General features: G+C 34.4%; 4 protein-coding genes across 5 annotated transcripts; 2 read left to right on the top strand and 2 right to left on the bottom strand.

The window, feature by feature from the left end:
• The first annotated feature begins 662 nt into the window (after positions 1-662).
• On the top strand, positions 663-3,183 carry LOC132910992 (protein phosphatase methylesterase 1). Its single transcript, XM_060967255.1, has 9 exons — positions 663-824; positions 900-1,148; positions 1,312-1,504; positions 1,566-1,675; positions 1,751-1,984; positions 2,220-2,285; positions 2,369-2,688; positions 2,765-2,897; positions 2,985-3,183. Exons 2-9 carry the CDS (start codon positions 1,075-1,077, stop codon positions 3,001-3,003), a joined length of 1,149 nt encoding a protein of 382 aa, XP_060823238.1. The 5' UTR covers positions 663-824; positions 900-1,074; the 3' UTR covers positions 3,004-3,183.
• LOC132910988 (kelch-like protein 5) lies at positions 3,067-6,743 on the bottom strand. The gene is made up of 9 exons (XM_060967246.1): positions 5,856-6,743; positions 5,526-5,687; positions 5,128-5,441; positions 4,945-5,040; positions 4,683-4,872; positions 4,234-4,621; positions 3,949-4,161; positions 3,624-3,795; positions 3,067-3,542 (listed from the first exon to the last, which is right to left on the bottom strand). The coding sequence occupies exons 1-9, from the start codon at positions 6,082-6,084 to the stop codon at positions 3,465-3,467; spliced, it is 1,842 nt and encodes a 613-aa protein (XP_060823229.1). The 5' UTR covers positions 6,085-6,743; the 3' UTR covers positions 3,067-3,464.
• A 79-nt stretch (positions 6,744-6,822) lies between these two features.
• LOC132910986 (mucolipin-3-like) lies at positions 6,823-10,735 on the bottom strand. Of its 2 annotated transcripts, XM_060967244.1 has the most exons (4): positions 10,598-10,735; positions 10,230-10,502; positions 9,341-9,626; positions 6,823-9,218 (listed from the first exon to the last, which is right to left on the bottom strand). In XM_060967244.1, the coding sequence occupies exons 2-4, from the start codon at positions 10,370-10,372 to the stop codon at positions 7,752-7,754; spliced, it is 1,896 nt and encodes a 631-aa protein (XP_060823227.1). In that variant the 5' UTR covers positions 10,373-10,502; positions 10,598-10,735; the 3' UTR covers positions 6,823-7,751. The 2 variants fall into 2 exon arrangements, with proteins under 2 accessions (XP_060823227.1, XP_060823228.1); XM_060967245.1 differs by lacking the exons at positions 10,230-10,502; positions 10,598-10,735 and adding an exon at positions 9,879-10,155.
• An 860-nt stretch (positions 10,736-11,595) lies between these two features.
• On the top strand, positions 11,596-18,457 carry LOC132910998 (BTB/POZ domain-containing protein KCTD16). The gene has a single exon (XM_060967264.1). It carries the CDS (start codon positions 12,114-12,116, stop codon positions 12,864-12,866), a length of 753 nt encoding a protein of 250 aa, XP_060823247.1. The 5' UTR covers positions 11,596-12,113; the 3' UTR covers positions 12,867-18,457.
• Positions 18,458-19,927: the final 1,470 nt, after the last annotated feature.

The following is a 19,927-nucleotide window of genomic DNA, read 5'->3' as shown; positions in this document are numbered from 1 at the left end:
TCTAAGATCTATATTAAGTTAATTTCAAGCCTCATTACTGGATGGCTAAGGATGGCTAAGGACGGCCAAGGATGATGAGGCGAACGACTTATTCTTTGCTTTAAGTCTTATTGTTAGTTTTACACCCTAGTTTTAAGCCTTACTTTTAAATCTTAGTTTTAGTATATGTATTTGTGAAGACAGAATACTTGATTGATATATTATATATTTATCCATAGAAGTAAGATTTTTGTGAACTTTTGCTCTTTTCGTTGGTCCTTTGCTTATTCTATTGGCCGTAATTTGTCTATCTGAGTTATCAATAAACTGTCTTGCAAGTTTCTGATTGTAAGTCAAACTACTTGACAATATGTAATTAATAATTGGAGAATACAAAGATGAAGATAAGAGAGATTAAAAAATTCATTTTTATGCTTCAGATATATTAAATTACGATTTCACTTGAAATTAATTAAACGAATCATTTAACTATCATTGTAAGGTTATTTGTTATTTTGATAACGTGTAATGCTTTCTGAAATATTGTAGGAGAATAGAGTTCTACGCTTCGTTGCGATTATAGGATATCCTGTTCTATATTTTATTTATAATTTCATACAAGACTGCAGTTTTAATTGAAACCAGTACTACACTGAATCGATAACGTCGTATGACACATAAATGGTAAAGGGGTCAGGTGATACCCAAAACATAGTACACAAAAAAGCATTGCGTGTCACGTCTATTCTATTCTTAGTCAATGATACTACTTCGTCCGTGACTCTACTTTGTCTGTACATACACATACGTATATCGACACAAGATAACTTTGCCCAAGAATATCGGTAAGAAAGAAAGAGACGGTACGACAGCAATAAATTCGTCGAAGCGCTCTCTCTATGTAGAAATACTGATTTCAGGTAGTAACAACCTAAAGCTGTCAGAGGAGTTTTGGCGTTCCGTTAATCGTGAATAAAACAACGATAATACAGTTTGTGATGTATCTACAAAACTACTGAACATAATTGTGATTACAAACAGTATTACTACAGAAACGAAGAAATTATACTGGGCTAGGATATACTGAATATTAATATGTCTTCCCTCCAAAAGTCGATTCTGAAATCGAAATTACCACCATCAAGTGTCAATTTTGGAATTGGCTCTAGGTTAGATTGTTGACTAACATAAATTTGAGATGTTAAATGAAATTTTATCGAAATTAAATTTCCCATAATAGCACTTTAAAATAGTTTCTAACATGGATTTAATAGAAAATCGTAAATTTCATTGTTACTGTAGTTTGTGTATTTTAATTTTCATTATCAACAGGGTTAGCAAATCAAAAGGGTTTCAACGTAAGAGAGATTACGACCCAGTTCAATGGATCCCATATTTTGATCATTCTCAGGATGTAAAAATAGGAAATGACACATTTCATATATATACTAAGGGTACAGAGGGTCCGACATTAGTATTGTTACATGGAGGTGGTTACAGTGCGTTAACATGGGCAGAATTCACTGTAGGTATTAATTATTAAATGTACAAAATACAGAATAATTTGGATATTGTATATGTTTCAGAAATCACTTATGACTATGGTAGTATGCAGAGTTATGGCAGTGGACCTCAGAGGTCATGGAGATACACAAACATCAAATGAAGAAGATTTGTCTTCTGATACCTTAGCAGAGTAAGTAAAATTTTTAGTCAATTACGAATATAAATTATATATATCTACATTTTGATTGGTTTATCTGTCTACTAGGGATGTTGCAGCAATTGTGAAAGCAACAACTGAAAATGATCCTGTAATCCTAGTGGGCCATAGTATGGGTGGTGCAGTAGCTGTTAGAGCTGCATCATTAATATCAAATTTGTGTGGATTAGCAGTTATTGATGTTGTTGAGGGAACAGCTATGGATGCATTAGCATCTATGCAAAGCTTTTTAAGATCTCGACCATCCAGTTTTGGTTCTATTTCTCAAGCTATAGAATGGTGGTTAGTATTTTTAAACTTTATAAAACAAAATAATTAAATCTTTGTGTGTTTTTCATGTAGTTTTTATTAGTTATCAAAACTTGCTATTCTAAGCAAATTTTTCAGAAGGAAGGCACATTTTTGGCTGATCCTGTACAAACTAAAATGTTATTTACTTCTTTAATGTATATTACATATTTGTGTTGTATAATCAAAAACGAGATTATAGAAGAATGTCTAATTATCCACATTTTAGTGTACGAAGTGGCCAAATCCGTAACATACAATCAGCTAAGGTTTCAGTTCCTGGACAAATAACAAAGTTAGTACCTGTATGCATAATATGTTCAGGTATCAAAGTTGTGTTTTTACTGTTTTCTTATATTACAATTTGTATTGCTACAGCACTGAAACTAATAAGTTAGCCACCCATGATATTGATTCATTATCACAATCGTCATGCGAGTGTAATTCAGAGCCTATGATTCCGCGAGAAGATATTATTCAAGAAGAAGAACCAGTAAATATGCCACCACCACCTGCTCCAACTAGTACTGCTACTAAAAAATATGTTTGGAGGATAGATCTATCCCGAACTGAACAACATTGGTCTGGATGGTTTAAGGGTTTATCAACAGCATTCTTAAATGTACCAGTTCCAAAGGTACTATTGCTAGCTGGGGTTGATAGATTAGACAGAGAACTTACCGTTGGTCAAATGCAAGGTATAATGTTATTAACGTTGAAATTTGTATGGAATATTTATGAAATAATTAAAAGTAAATTTTCTTGATACACAAGGTAAATTTCAAATGCAAGTATTACCAGCTTGTGGACACGCGGTACATGAAGATGTTCCAGATAAAGTAGCAGAAGCAATTGCTACTTTTATGGTTAGACATAAATTTGCTGAATCAGTATCAGATTTCCCACGGTAAATTTAATTCATGAACAATTAGCAAAACGTAATATTATAATGTGCATTTTCATATGGGTTTATTATATTTTGTATATGTTCCAGAACATTTCCTGCTTGTTAGGATTCTATGAAATGATACAATGAACTCTTTGTCAAGTAATATGAAGATAAAAAATTCAATGAATTAGTTAAAATGAGCATTTTATTTATTTAAAAAAGATATGTTCACAAAATATATATGAATACATGTGTAAATAAAAACATTTTCTCGACAAGAAAAATAAATTTGTTCGACATAAAAGATATATTTGTTAAAAATAAATTTGAATATATTTATACAAAAGACGTAGGTATAAATATATAAAAATTGACGATAGTACACAAAACGTATCAAATACAGTACAAACGTTACATTATCTGTTTTGAAATACCATGCTGTTGAACATGCATTTATAGACAAAATAATGCTACTTTTATAATATAGTAACATTTATAAATTCATCCTTCGATTTAAAATTTTCAATTAAAATACTTCAATGTGCTTTCAATATTTCGTACTTGGGCACATGCAGTATTTTACTATTAATCAAATCCGAAACTAGTTAAGTTTTTTATAACAACACACGGAACTCCTGCACGACCAGCATTTAAAGGAGCAACCTTAAAATATTTTAGTAATATAAATATCTGTGAAATATGCCTAAACATTCTACGGATAAATAATATTCGGCATATACTTACTGGTTCCCATTCATTAAGATGTGGGTCATATGCTTCAACAAGCGTAAGGTATTGTTGACCATCATAACCCCCTACAGCCATAAGTCTATCACCAAGCACACAAACACCAACTGCATCTCTGGGCACACTCATTGGCGCTACCATAGTCCATGTATCTGTTTTAGGATCATATCTAATAATCATAACATTTATATATTAATCACTAATACTTATAAGTACATTATTTTCTATATTATAATAAATTCTTTATATCCCTTGCACATATATATATATATATATATATATATATATATATATATATATACACATATATGTGTGTGTGTACCTTTCAACACAATCAAATCTGCTAGCATTAGGATTACTAGAAGGTGCATCATGACCACCTAAGGCATAAAGACATCCGTTTACAACACCAACGCCCACACCACCTCGTCGTTTTGACATTGGTGCACATGGAGTCCATTTATTTGTGTGGGGATCATAACATTCCACAGTATTTAAACATGAACTGATATCCCTCCCACCTACAGCATATAATCTGAACATATACATGTAGGGTATATAATATAACGATATGATCAAATACATACCAGATTATTTAGAGACTCACTTATCATTTAATACAGCAACACCAACTGTAGATCTTTGTATAGACATAGCAGAAACTGAACTCCATTGACGTGTAGCTGGATCCCATCTTTCTACAGTATCAAGGAAACTCCAACCATCATGACCACCAACTGCATATAAAGGTCCACCTAATACAGCTACCCCCAACCCATGCCTATGCATATTCATAGGTGATAATGTACTCCAAGTAAATGTTGAAAAATCAAAACATTCCACTGTATTTAATGTTTTCAATCCATCCCTTCCACCAGCAACTATTAATTTTTTATCAACGACAACAGCACCAAATTGAAGTCTTCTACCACTCATTGTAGCAATCGATTTCCAAGCATTATCACGTAAAGAAAATGCATCTATAGAAGTAGCACCTAACAGAAATAATGATAAACTAATTAAATATTCATTTTGCAATTTTGCCAATTCATTTACCCTTATTAGCATCCATTCCTCCAACAGCTAACATATGACCCACTGTGGCTTTTCTGGGTTTTGTACGTCCTGACTGAAGTAATGGTCTACGTTCAGGTAAAAGATGATATTTCAGTGCTTCCATAACTAATTCCTGTGCCAATCTTTGATCTTTGAACATTTCATTGCTTTCAATATTGTCTGCTATAAACTGTATGAATACATATTAAGTTTACACTAATATTGTAATATTTATTTAAATATAGAAAAGTGTTTAACTTACTGCAGGAGACAATAGGGGCAACTTCACAAGGCTTAATAACTTGCTTGCATCCTTTCGTCTACTTTCTGAATCATATTCTAACCATGTCATAAGTGCCTAAAGTATTAGTATTAAAAATAATCATTGAAAATTAAATTAAATTTCTTAATATTCTTCTTATATATAGATGTTATAAAATCTTACATGAAAAATAATTTCTTCTGAAGGAACATTCAGATCTTCAGATTCTAAAAGTTTGGCAACTTCAATGGCAGATAATAATAAAAATTCTTGATTTTTTGTAACTTCCATAAAATGTTTAGTTGTATATGCATTGGCATGATCTAATAAATCTAAACAACCCTGTGTATCTGCAAACATCCTTATCCCTAAGCAATTACTTGGATGAAGTTGTTTCCTGAGAAATTGACAACAAGCCTTAACAACTGGATTCAATTGTAGCAAACACGCTGTTGCTAAAAGAGTCTCTATACTATCTTCTCTTAATTCTATGCAACCTGTGTTCAAAAACATAAAATGAAATTTTCCGATATTCACAATTATTCACATTTATTTAAAATCTTTTACACAAATTATTATACCTGTGTAACAATAACAAACTAAAGTCCATAATGCATCCCCATCAACACCCGTTAGTTCAACTTCATTTTGTGTAGATTCTCTCAGAGAACTAGTAAACATGGCAGCAAAATATTCTGAACTTGCACTAAGTACTAAACGATGTGCAGGGAAACGTTTTTTTCCTGAATTAAGAATAATACTGTATAATAATATATAATACTATAATATATATAATATATATATATTATGTTATAATCACAAATAAATAATTACAAATCCTTTGTATCAATTCAGAATCAGATGACTCATTGCTGAGAGACAAACATTATTTGAAGACAAAGGAATCTTACCTGCAATTAATATGACATCTGTCAATTGTTGTTCATGTAAATATTTTTCCATAACTTTAAAACTATTTTCTGCGTGCTTTGACACGCGAAAATTTTCATCTTGTGATGCAGAAATACTAGATACCATGCTTGAGATACTATGTTCACTAGCAGATCCTTCTTTGTTTGAGAACAGGAATTCAAGCTCCACTTTGTTCGATCCCGCTCCGGTATGGCTTATCCTTGACATTTTTGTGGAAAATGATTTTAATTACTTTTGTACGAACACGTTTGATTTCCTCAAGGCACTTATTTCGTGAAATTACTTTAATTTTCATGCGATCGACGCTTTCTTATGCACTCAAGCTTGACAATAACAGATCACCACGCTTCACCTTGACAGTTCGAAATTTAAAACTGGATGTAAACAGTGAATCGGTTTAGGTACGGTCAGTGACCAGCTCTGTTCGTTTCTTGGGTCAGTGCACTCCATTTACCAGAGTTCAATATAGGATGAATTGAGACAAAAAAATCAATGACACTTTGAAATTGCAATAAATGAGCTATTTATGGTGAAAGTTACAGTAAAACTATACATTTACGTATTTGTGGATAACTAAAATCATATTTCCTGTTTTAGAGGACAAACTATCGTGAAAGTTGAAAGCAACAGCATTCTTTTTGTAATAAAACATATATTGAAAAAATATGTTAACGTATGAACTTATAAATTCAAATTTAACAACTTTTGAATTTCTTGACACTAATGAATTGATATGTATTTCATGTCACTAATAATGTTTCTGATAAGGTGAATGATTCAGATAAATGTTATGCATCAATTCTAGGTTATATAGTTTCGATATTTTACTGTGTGCACAATATTTGAAAGTACACATTGCATTTGTATGACTCATTGAAAATGTGAATAATTTCATATTATTCAATCCTAGTTAACATAACATAGGAGAAAATAAAAAAAGATATAGAGTGTTCAAAAAATTATAATTTTATTGTATTTTGTAGTATATTATAAATATATTTATATATTGAATATATTATTATGCATTCATTATACATTTATTATACATTCATCTTAAGAAAAACATATTTCATTTTGTAAAATTTACAATGTAGAACATATAAAGATATCAAGATATCATGTACAATGCATGTTGTATAAAATGATACAACACTTAAAATTGTGTAAGTACATGTAACGATCATGTGTAAATTACAAATTTAATGGCTCATCATATTAATACTTAACAATATGCTAGTTATTCTGTTTTTATTACAATTCTATAATCTACCGCATTATTAATAGAGATAACATGTTCTTATTTATAATTACTTATATTTTGAATTAATTTCATTCAACTGTTTGTTTTAGAAAACAATAATTATAAATTCACGTATATATAAAATTGTGCATTACTTACTTAACTGACTTCAACACATTACAGTTTTGTTTGTATATTAAATGCTCTTTAATAAAAAGTGGATTACATTTATATGTACTACAAAAACTCTCAATAATAATATTTTACAATTATATATGGTCCATTAATACTTTGTATACATTAATGATAAAGATCATTGTTGCTATTATTAACATCTCATTTCTAAATACTGAGATGCATTTATTAAAATATCTTAAATAAATGAAAATGGGGATGAAATGATTTAATCATTTCTCATTATTAATATCTAGCATTAATTATCAATATTAGCATTTATACTTTCTAAAGTATAAAACTAGTAGCATTTTATTGCGGCGTCCAAAGAAACAAAAATAAAAGATACGACACGGTAATTTTACAAAAATTACTTTATATGATGAAATTGTCATTATAGTACCGAGTATCTGCCATGGAGCCATAATATTTATCTAAGACATTATTATGCTTTAATGCACTATATACAGATTGCTCCTCCACACGTTTGTTCCGATTTCGTTGAAAATTCCGTACTTGATCCTGAGAATGACCCGTAAAAGGGTCTTTTCCGACAACAACAAAAGCGATCTAAAAGCTCCGATAAATCACTACTTTCAGAATCATCTCTATAAAGGCCACTAGATGCTTCATCTGTACACGCCGCAATAAAAGTTTGTAAATCATTTTTCGGAAAGCCATCGCGATAATAAATTTTGATCGTGTCATAAGCATCCATTATCACAGAAATAAATAAACTTAAAACCACATATATATACAACGAAATAAACGTATATAGATACATTCTAGAATACCACCATAAAATCGGAGATTTGGTAAATGAAGTGGCAGAAAATGTGGCAAACATGTCATCTCCGTTAATAAGAGCGAAAAGACATTCGGAAGTTGTAGCAAGTGATCTGAATTTCAAATGGTATGGGCCTAAAATTAACCAGCCACAAAAAGTGAAACCAGCATAAATAAGGATCGCGCATATTAAAAATCGTGCTACCTTAGGAGCAGCTTTTTTCAATGTTAAAATAACAACATTATATGTTTTAAAGAAACCGAGGTATCTTAATACACCGAACCAAACAAGTAAATTTCCCGTACCAAGAAATATGCTGCATACATTCCAATGATCACTGCCAAACTGTTTTCGTTCGATTTGCTCTTTTATAGCTGAACCCATAATAATTAAAAGATCATTCGCGATAATCATGACATACCACAAATTTAAAAATTCTAATCTTCCATCAAGACTCAACGATTTGCCATATGCTTTTTTGAAGAAATTCATAGTTTCAAATTTTAACAATTGTGCTCTGTAGATAGCTCTTGAGCATAACACAAGAGATACAGTACAAATTAAAATTACAAGTAAATTTAATAATGTCCTTAGCGCTGATTCAATACGATTATCTGTTATATAACGCGTATCACCTTTACATTGTAATCGCTTTGGTTCAGCATCTAATGAAAGTAGCATTTGTCCATCGAAATCACGATTATCAAAATCAATTTTAATATTAAATTGATAACAATCAGGTGGTGTCATAGGACCTGCAGCCTTCAAATTAACTGTTTTTAAAGCAAACTTTAAATGAGCCCTAACAAGGGCTGAAAAATTAACATTAATGTTTTGTTTAGCAAGTAAGAGCTTTGACATATTAAATTCATTATGCACCTGATGAGTTATATTTATGCAAGTTTCTACAACTTCTTTATCAAAAACATAACTTTCATTAAAACCAAATATAATACCTTCTTTGTATTGATATAAGCATAGAGTAACTGGACTAAACGAATTATCTTCTTCGGTATATGAATAAGATCCAATTGCATTACTAAGATTATAGTAGCCATCTAAAGCGTAATCAATTGTACTATAGAAATCATCTCGTTTATAAATTGCTAAAGGACCTGTCACTGGTGGATAAACTGGTACCTGAAAATAAAAATAATGAAACAATATAATTAATTTTTATATTTTTAATATATATTAACAGTAGCTAGTTGTATATGCTATATCTGAAACAACTTGCTAGTTATATTTAGAGTATATGTTACCTCTAAAGAAGTATCCCATCCTCTGAGAAATAGGTGCGAGAAAGCTACTCGATTATCCCAAGTATAATTTACATGTATGTAGTTGTTATGTGCAAATAGACATAATTGTATTGTGACCAGCAGAATTTTAATAACTTGCACAATAAATTTATATGGGAAACGACGCTTTGCTTGCCATTTTTCAATAGGATTCATGAAGAAGAATTTCAATTTTCGACGCATCTTTTCCTCAGTAAACATTGTCGTCTTACAGGTAAATGAATCCATTGTAGGTGAATGATGATGACTATAAACAAAAAATGTTTCCAACAAATATTATAGGTAAGCTATTTTATAATTTATAACGTAATTTTAATAGCACTTCTATATTCCATAGTTTTAATGCAATTGATGTCTTTAGACTATGTTATTGATGATAGCAGTAATTTTTATTTATGCACAAAAAATATAAAAGAATACATTTATTGACTTACCATTCCAAGGATTTAATTATTCACATAATTAATAGATTATTTTTTTTTTTTTTATAACTACTTACAACTTGTTTTATCTGAAGCATTTTTAATGAATACTTTTTATCTTGTCCTTATTATATATTTACTTTATTATATATTTATATTATATATTATTATATTTACTAAATTTAGTAAGCTGAGCACAATTTTCCAAAAGATATTTCTATGATGACACGTCGTGTAATAACGCATTTGTAAGATACGATATCGGGCATAATAGCTAACAAATAGTATACTGTATATACCAGTTAACAAAGAACAAAACAGAAAACAACAAAGGATGTGTCGTACGAGAAGTGATGAACGAAATAGAATAATGATTACCATCAAGGATATATCTAACAGTGAGATAATAGTGAGATAAATTTACGAACCTTGGATTGACCGTGTTTTCATTGAGTAATTTATTTTCGCCAGCTTGATCATCTTCGCTATCAGGTCCGTTACTCCATGAATGGTCCTTCAGAATATTACCCCTGGAATCTTCTCTCACGTTCCTTTTTCTTCCCTCTGACATTTTTTCTTTGGATCGTTGTATGGCACGAGGATTAAACTCAAATTTTCGATCCAAAAGTTATTTATCCCGCGGAATTGTCGTCCCAGTTTCCGACGGACGATGAAAGAGCGAGTTGTTCACATACGTTGACCTATGCAGCAACACGAGTGAATTATTACACGACAATAGTTTCTTTCGTGGAATCTTATTCACCGTAATATAGGACAAATAACCTTCATAACGTACCGATTTATAATCCGCAATGAAAGGCGATTGTAACAATTTTACGTCGTTAACAGCGGCCATCGCAGGCCATCCAAATCACACATCAAGTTTGACTGATCAGCGCGCTACTTCGGCCATTTGTGAAACCAGCTGATCAGAGAGTAGGGATAAGTGGTAGGGAGGGCGCTAATGGTTCAACGATAAAATAAGTGCTCATCACAAATATTTAGCGTCGCATTTTTTTTTAATTTATCTGTGTGAATGCACTGATTTTATCATATGTAAAAGTGCAGCTATGTGGAAAACCACACCGGCAGAATGTTTTCAAGATTTTCAAATGTTTACTGATAACTCTTTTCAGCTATATCGAGAGTTGAAATTTATACAGCTCAGCCGTCTTAGCCTATCGTGCTCTATGTAAGTGTGTACTATGCATCTATTCATGAACCACCTGAGTAATTGAATGCGAGAATTGTGTCATGAATATTTACATATGTAAATATAATAGCAAAATCCGAGTTCGCATAGTAAATTAGTTACAATTGATTATATTTTATCAAATCTAGATCTACAAAATGGTGATACTGAACAGGCATTCTCCCGCGTATTTGTTCGGTTAGTTAATAAGAATGGCGGAGCTTGAGAACGGTGCAGCGACAAGTGCAGTTGCACGTAGAGAAGAACCACAGGTGACATGTAAAGGTAAGTGGATAACGGTATTCATTTTCAATTTCACGTTGCTGACTGTTCATGAGTAAAATGGAGTATGATACGTTAGTGAGTGAAATTCGTAGCCAGCGAAGTGGTATCTCAAAGCGTGATAGGCCGACAGATTTTAACGTAATCAGGTATCGAGACACGAGTGGAAAAAGAGGATTTCATTAGGAGGATAACACGCGGTGGATGGTCCGCGTGTGGTGATCGAATGACAAGGGGTGGTGCGCGCGTTTCACTTGTCGAGGATCGGCGCGCGTTGTAGGTGCACCTTCTGCGCCAGCGTATCAAGCTTCGCAACACATACGAGTGGTGCGTCCTGCCGCGCGCGCCAAGTGCCTAGGAGAGGAAGCGCAGCGACGGAGCCGAGTTAAGCTTGACTTTCCTCGACCGACAGTAGGCGCAGTCTCTCATCGTCAGTCTTTCTCGTTCCCAGCTTCGGGAGAGCACGCTTTCGGAGTCAGATCTATCTTGGAGTGTGCCCACCTCGTCACAACCCTTAGCTGTCCTCGGTCACTGACCCGATATATCGGCCCGTTCTTGCTGTTCACGCTATCTTTCACGGTGCTGTGTGCAGTGCGGTCTCTCTCGAGAAGTGTTTGTTTTACGGGTTGCAGTCAGTATCGTTGCACAATCGAGAATAAACACAGAGATTCCGTGTGCATATACATCGTTTCTCTTTTTTCCTATTGGTCATTGCCATCTCGTTATACATCCCACCACCCGTTGCACTTCGTTGCTCTCACGCATACGCTCGCTGCTGACTTGAGTCGCACCGTGCGACTGTACGCGAGACGAGTCTATCAGAGAAGCGTCCAGAAGCATGGGGGATCAACAGCAAACGGATCAGCAACAGGAAGCCGTGCCAAGCGTGGTGGAGTTGAACGTGGGTGGTGTATTTTACACCACTGCTCTCGCCACCCTCACTCGAGAGAGCGATTCTTATCTGGCTACTCTGTTTTCGGGAAAAACGTTGATAGAAAAAGATGCCAAGGGAAAGTATTTCCTGGATCGCGATGGGGTCCTGTTCCGTTATGTCCTCGATTTCCTGCGCAATCAGGCATTAGTCCTGCCAGAAGGATTTCGAGAGAAGGAAAGATTGAAACAGGAAGCGAATTTTTATGGTCTACCCGGCTTGGAACGTGCCATTCTGGAGAACGGTAGGTCTTCCGGTTCTCTGACCTCTTCCGGGAAAAAAGCATCCGGATACATAACCGTCGGTTATCGCGGAAGTTTCGCATTCGGTCGCGAAGGTCTGGCGGATGTGAAGTTTCGGAAATTGTCGAGGATCCTTGTATGCGGCCGCGTGACTCTTTGCAGGGATGTATTTGGAGAAACTTTAAACGAGAGCCGTGATCCGGATCACGGTACCACGGATCGTTACACCTCCAGGTTCTTCCTGAAGCACAGCTCCATTGAGCAAGCTTTCGACATGCTTCAAGAGCAAGGTTTTAAGTTGGCCGGTAGCTGCGGTTCCGGTACAGCTGGCAGCAATTCGGAACAGCTCAAGCCTGGAGTGGATTCCGAGGAAAATCGTTGGAATCATTACAACGAGTTTGTCTTCATCCGCGAGTAAATAACATACTTTGTTCTTCCTTGGTCAGAATTAGCGAAACGAGCGTGCTGTTGGGAATAGTCGGTGTGACGCGATCGACGAAGATCCAGTTCCAGCATCGAAGTGGAATTCTCCAATATTTTTTCGTCGACAAAAGCACAGAACAGTCGACTTCTTGAAGACTTTCCTTTTCGAACTGAGATAACAACTGGTAGGGTGAAGAGTAGATGAATCTTTTCGTCGGTATTCGACCGTTGTGCATGTACTATTCAAACTCATCAAGCTATATTAGAACGATAATGTCACGAATTCCTCTTTCAAATATTCTTCGCTTGTTTTTTCCACGAACAAATTTGGAAAGAATATTGATGAAAGAGATGCCGTAACGTTGTTAATGTTTGGATGAAATTCGTCTGCAAGTGGTGTGGAGATCTTTGTCGAAATCACCAGACTTGTTTCTAACACGTGTTCTTTACCGTGATGTTGAACGTCGGTCGAAGTACCTCGGAGGTGAAACAAAGCCGAATTCACTTTGCTTAATTCTGCGGTAATTGGTGGTAGTACAAAGACCAACGAGACTTGGAAGATGACGGAAAGAGAGAAGGAGAGAGCGAGAGAGAGATAGAGAGGGAGGGGGTAGAGAGTAACATTGGATCATCAAGTTTTTAGAAGTTTCTTTCAGCATTTTACTTGTTGAGGAAGAATTTGAAAATTTTATTAACCTACGAAACAAAAAGCTTTCGTTATAACGAGAGATACGAACGATGTTGGACGATAAGGAAAATCAATATTTGATCGTCAGATCTGGAGAAAGTTTAGGCGAAGTCCCTTCATCCTTTTTTCTGTTTCTTTTTCAAGATTCAAATGTATTCGCCACATATCTGCAGTTCATTCTTCGCACTTAACCGTTTACTCGTTGAATACTATATTATTCCAGTTTGAATCGAAAAAGTTTTACCTCGAAAAATATGACTCAAAGTTTGGTATTGATAATCAGAGACTCGTTGAAAATATTCTCCGCTTTTCTATATCACCCAAGAAGAACCGTCGGAACGTTTCGAAGAACATAACGAAGTGCAACGAATTCGACGTGTTTCTCCCAATCTTTTCATCAATGCACACCAAGAGAAGGATCTCCAAAGGAAATCTTTAATGAGACCAAGTAGCGTAAACCGATCAATAACCCGACATTGAAATTATTCTAAAATGGTTATCGGAGCTGTCGAAGAATCTAGGATTCAAGGATTAACAGGGTATAACACCCGACGATTCTCTTCTAAATGATATGATAACGAAATCATCTCTATCAATTCGTACTATTATCATCTCGACGAGCTGAAAGGAAACGGGGAAGGATGGATTCAAAATTTAGCTTCAAACAATGCTGGTCAACTGTTCGAGGTTAAACTTAATATTGGACAGTTTGCTTGTGTTGCACTGGATCGGGCCTCGTGTGTACGTATCGTGTAACGTAAATTGTGTGTACTTACGTACAAGGCAACCACGTTGTTAAACACATGTTGAGCGATTTGAATAGCGTGTATATCGAACGCCTCTCTTAAATGATTCTTTGTTAGACTCTAATTAAAGATTATATGCGACTGGTCTTCGTTTTCGCGTGCATGAAATTGTGCAGTACAAGTAACACAGGAGTACACTCGCTTTCGACGTTGGTCGTGTTGCGTGTAGTATGCTCGGCGTATTTCTTACGACACGTTAGATGGAAATAGTTGTAATTTTACTTAATGAAATGAGATACGTAGATATTTTCTGACCGTGCAGAAATTCGATCGATTTCTCCTCGTCTTGATTGGGAGCGCGTACACTTGGGGACGATAAAGTTTTCGAACGGAACGAACCGGCTTTTGCGTATTTACCGGCGGGAAAACGAACGAAACGCAATTGCCGTCGGCGACAATGCGACGCGGCGGACAAAGGAGACTTGGATTTTTAGATAAGTTTTCCTTGCTCCTTTGTGGAAATGAGCTTTATTTAAAAGCTGACGATATTTTGTGAATACTTGAAAAGACACCTGTCTCTGTTAAACAAAACACGATTTAACCCTGTTTAAAGCCATAAAAGAATCGTTACTGATGTACGTGATTTCTTGTTTCAATTATTAAGAAATAATTATCTTTTTCCTGTTTCAAACTTTGTCTCTAAACAGATTACAAATCGTTTCTTCCCTGGAATATGAATGAATATGGAACATATAAATGTGACAACAGTAGCAGGATTAAAAAGACTAAATAGATTCATCGAATAAGAGAGTTGTTTCTTGAAATTCTTCCAGCTCCTCAATGATCAAGATTAAACATAATGGTTCCGCCCGAAAAAATTCAAATATTCAGATTCTGCGTGGATCCGTAAGAATTCTTTCGATCCGACTATTTCACGTATTTCTCTATTTTCTATTTCAAACTGAACGCGTCCAAGTCGAATTGATATGGTTTCCGCGCGACCGTTTTTCCCTTAGCGAGACAATCTTATCTTCAACTCACGCGAACGAAGATTCCTCTCTGCCGGCACACTAGTTTTTATTAGATTCGGAATAGAATTATTTATGACATCGTATCGCGTTTGCTTGAAATCTACTGATCGCGATCACGGATGCGAATATCGGCGGACATTCTCACAGACAACGCGAATAGATTTGCAAAATAGTAGTGCATAACGTAGAACGTAACAGTGCAGTGTGGTATTGCGAATTTGAATATCTCGCTGTCAAGTTAAACATCGTCAGTATAAAAGGAAAGAATATAGAAATCGATGAGAATCGTGTTTCAATTTATTATTAAACTGTAGATGTTTCTGTACATTTATGGGAAATTTGAATGTGCAAAAATGTACAGAACGCATTAATATGCAAAAGTATCAAAAATATGCGAGATATTTGTTACCTATAACATTTAAATGGTGAAAGAAATATTGGTTGAAGTTCTATTTTTTTACTTTCAGTTTTAATTTATCATTAGGTTATGAAGTTACGCATTTATGAATTTAATTCTGCAAAAATATCCAAAGTAAAATGCTCGTTGTAATATTTAAAGGATGAAACAAATCTCTATTTAAGTCCCATTTCTCTAGTTGTATTCCTAATTTATCATCAGATGAATTTCTGTATTTATGAATTAAAATATGTAAAAATATCCAAATCAAAATACTGGTTATAATATTTAAAAGATAAGACAATTCTCTATTTGAATTGCATTTCTTTAGTTGTATTCGTGATTTCTCTTTAGACTGCGGATTTAAATTTAAAAACATACAGAAAGTTCGAAGTAAAATATATGTTATAATATTTAGAGGATGAGACAAATTTGTTTTCCGTTCTTTTTCTTTACTTGTTTTTATAAAACGTTTTAAGAATTTGTATAAACATCTACTTATAATAAATTGCTCCATCGAAATGAAAGTATTTATTCCAACGGATTTCTATTTCCGCAGCGTGTTTATAGCACCTTCAATCGTTCGATTTGTAAAGACATTCTTTTTTCTCGTCTTTCGTCGACTTTGTTCGGTGTTCTTGATACCGCAAGTCCGGTTGCATGCATAAAACAGGGACGCGAGCCGGTTAGTTCCAGACGCGAGCATTTCATCCGGAACATTGAAATTCGGCAAGGGCAAAGTCGATATTTTGTGCTCTGACGATTGCACGGTTCATTGATAACATGGTTGACGTGTCAAAGGACACAAAGCCATGAATGATCGAGTTGAGAATTGCTAGAATTTGACAAACAACTGATGATGTAAAATGTAAAGCAAGCTTCGCTATATCGCGAAAGTGAAAATATGAAGCTTGCCACGCCACTCTGCACGAATGTAAAATGTCAGTTGCACGCCGTAAAGCCACCGTGGATGTTTATGGTGATCGATGAAATGGTACGCATGCATCGAACGTGGTTTTAGATATCATGGGGTTCGTCTTCCTAGGATCGCCTTTTGTATTTTAATTTCATTCGACAAGGAACGTTCGCGCGTTAGATAATTTACATTCAGGTGCATCGAAGAAATCGAATGTGGCGTTGGATCGAGTAGAAACTATGTTCAAAATTTGACATATCATTGTCGACTTTCTATCCGATTTATTATTAGAATTAGTGATAATAGGCATAGTAGTTTAATTAGAGATATCTTAGCGATACTTTTTTGGGATATTTTATTGTACAACTATACATTGCAATAAATTAACCCTTTCAGGACCGATTTTGGATCGTATAGAAATGTTTCTATTTGTCAATTATTGATAATAGAAACATATATTTCTGATCTTTTTCTAAGAAAAAGTACTAAAAGTAGGACCGTTTTTCACTAAAAATGAACACATTTATCCTACGATAAAATTTTATAATACAATGTTGTTTGTACGCGACACCGAGTGTGAAAGGGTTAATTGTCTATCGTAATATTCTGTTCCTATTAGAAATCTGTAGAAGATTCACCTACATTTAAAGGAATGTATAATCGATACGTAGAATCTAAAAAAGTACGAAGTTGAACTCGAAATAGGTCAGTGGTCAGATACTACGCAGAGAATTCCATGAATCACGCAAATCCAATAGGCCACATTCCCAATTCTGATGTACCTGGCGTTTCGTGTCGAGATAGGTTTGAAATCTTCAGTTCTTAGAGTATCTCGTCGGTATCGGTTACTTTGGATATCTCGTTCGAACCGTTTCAATTCTAGAGATAGAAGTCGTTGTGATCGAGGAATGGACGATCGAGGATATCGTAGCATGATCTTCGAAACGATCAAAAAGTCCATGAGATAGGAGGGCCCTAATTCGTAGATTAGAAGCGGCGTACCGCGATTCCGTTCGCCGTGAAAGGAAATGAGCCTCGGACGAGCAAATCTAGAAACCGATCGAACGAATAATTGATTTAATAGTCTCCGCGGCAGGCACGATTCTTCGCGCATGTTTACTCGAGCGTCTCGTTCGAGGGTCTCTTTCCTTTCTGATCAAAATGAATTCAGTAAATAGAGAACGAGAGTTGCGTGCATTTTTGACGAACAAACGCATTAAAACGCGAAAACTGTCGACGGGCACGTGGCCAAAATCCCCCGAATCCTTCGACTGTGGTGAACTAAATCACATCATTCGCGTGAATTTTCTTTCGGAGGGATCCACCGGTCAAACTTTTTTCTCGCGAGATATTTCGAGTCGAGAATCTTCAATCACTACATCGTATTATATATGGAACGCGTAGATTTATGGCTTATCAAATAAAAACGGCGGTCTCGGGGGAATATTGGGAAGGTTAAAGGTACCAAAATTGAAAAATGCCCTTATACATTTCCATCAAATCCCTCATTGATCTTTTCGTTCCATCTTATCGACGTGTTTATGTGCGATGTATTAAAGAACTTTATACCTGGTTTTCAGATTTAACAGCGTAGAAGGTTAAATATTTGTGCGTTTTCCTTATTTTCGCCTATGTGTTCTCCTACGCAAAAATTCACTTTCACTGCGCGTTTGTTCGTCGAACATAGATGTGACCTTTTAAAGGTGTTGGGTAGCATGTAAGAGGAATGCTACGCTGTGACGATACTGAGTCATTGTACATGTATATACATAATTCGAGAGAGAAAAAATAAAAGAACAATACGATGACCGAGTAGAATTACTTTTCCTAGGGATTTTTCTCCCTTCCTTTCATTTGTTTTCCTTTTTTGTTTCTCGAGGATTTAATGTAAGCCGGGTTGTGGAATAAGGTGGATGATGATAACACTGGAGTGTTTGTACTACTTCCATATATGTATGTATACCATGAAGCAATTTGGTAGGGAATTATGGGGTAGGAATGAAGGATTGGGACTGTCGGTGATTTACTGGAATTTATTTTCATTTCAATGATTTTTTAACTTACCATCTTAATTTTCGTTTTGATTTACAAATCTTGCGTATCATTAGGATAATACTTCATGAAATTCAACTTAAAATGTGAGCAATATATGATCTATTAATATAACAAATTAAATAAATGTGATAAATTTAAATTGAATAAATCTATACAATAATTCACTAAAGTACTTAAACATCGTAGAAAGCTTTTATGCGTATTATACAGCTTGTTGAAATTTCATTAATTTATGAGAGGTTGCTAGAAGTGTTCAGCGAGTTTTGTGCGTCATTGTGTATATCTTCTTTAATGGAATTGAGATCATCTATCATTTGATAACAATCTTATGCAGATATGTAAATCGTGCGCAGATTTGTGTGCAAATCCATTAAAATATATAATTAATTGTTTTTCGATCTAGTAAAATGTTATCCTGGCTACGATTACAACAATATCGAACATCGTTTCTGTCATGTATTGTATTAACAAGAATAAAAAAAAGAGTCGCGTTCCAATTTCAGTAGTAACACACACTGCTGAATTGTGTAATTACGTAATCGTTAAATGATCAGTATCTTCTCAGAAACATTATAATGAAATAATCTAACTAAATAACGATAAAGCTGATACTATTCAGTTTCTACTATCTTTAACGAAGATAATTTCAATGCAAGGAAAGGTAAAATTAATTTCTAAAAGGACGCAGTCTCCATTTAAAAGCTTCTATTATAATTGCAAATTCTTGAATCGTGAGAGCGCCTCCGGGTTTCGAGTGTATCTCAGAACTTTCTCCATGTTATCTGATTCCTCTATTATCCTAATCTTTCGTTATTAGCCTGTACATTAAATTACTAATACCTAAACTTTGCTTTGATAAATCATTCTGTCTCTGCTTGATAACTTTTATAACTGTTTATCACAATATTGAATATTTTTGAATATAAGTATAATTTTATATACAAAGTTTTAAATATGATTTTCGTTACTGAATTCAATAGTCCACGAATTCGTAATTCCATGCCATAGTTGCACATATGAGATCACATATTGTAAATTATCTCTCAATTCAACGCAACGTATCTAGCGAATATTTTCGTGAATCGTTACATAAGCTTCAAGTGTCTGGTTTCAATTTATCGAAATTAAGCCGAAATATGATGAAATATTATAAAAATTGTATATCGACATATTGTATATCGACAATACGAACGTTAAATGTACAAGCCAGTTTCAGCTTTTCT

Source organism: Bombus pascuorum, chromosome 9 (genome assembly GCF_905332965.1).
Source record: "Bombus pascuorum chromosome 9, iyBomPasc1.1, whole genome shotgun sequence".
NCBI lineage: Eukaryota > Metazoa > Arthropoda > Insecta > Hymenoptera > Apidae > Bombus > Bombus pascuorum.
Note: the sequence above shows the minus strand (reverse complement) of the source record. Positions and strands in the feature narration are given on the sequence as shown.

Bases quoted from the DNA above. Each gene is read 5' to 3' on its own strand.
- LOC132910992 (XM_060967255.1), top strand. From the start codon at position 1,075: ATGTCTTCCCTCCAAAAGTCGATTCTGAAATCGAAATTACCACCATCA. The intron at 1,985-2,219 runs GTTAGTATTTTT...TCCACATTTTAG, and splicing joins TCTCAAGCTATAGAATGGTG to TGTACGAAGTGGCCAAATCC. The intron at 2,689-2,764 runs GTATAATGTTAT...TTGATACACAAG, and splicing joins TACCGTTGGTCAAATGCAAG to GTAAATTTCAAATGCAAGTA.
- LOC132910988 (XM_060967246.1), bottom strand. From the start codon at position 6,084: ATGTCAAGGATAAGCCATACCGGAGCGGGATCGAACAAAGTGGAGCTT. The intron at 5,688-5,855 runs GTAAGATTCCTT...TTCTTAATTCAG, and splicing joins AGATGTCATATTAATTGCAG to GAAAAAAACGTTTCCCTGCA. The intron at 5,442-5,525 runs GTATAATAATTT...TTTTGAACACAG, and splicing joins AGTTTGTTATTGTTACACAG to GTTGCATAGAATTAAGAGAA.
- LOC132910986 (XM_060967244.1), bottom strand. From the start codon at position 10,372: ATGTCAGAGGGAAGAAAAAGGAACGTGAGAGAAGATTCCAGGGGTAAT. The intron at 9,627-10,229 runs GTTCGTAAATTT...TTTTGTTTATAG, and splicing joins GAAAACACGGTCAATCCAAG to TCATCATCATTCACCTACAA. The intron at 9,219-9,340 runs GTAACATATACT...TTTTATTTTCAG, and splicing joins GATGGGATACTTCTTTAGAG to GTACCAGTTTATCCACCAGT.
- LOC132910998 (XM_060967264.1), top strand. From the start codon at position 12,114: ATGGGGGATCAACAGCAAACGGATCAGCAACAGGAAGCCGTGCCAAGC.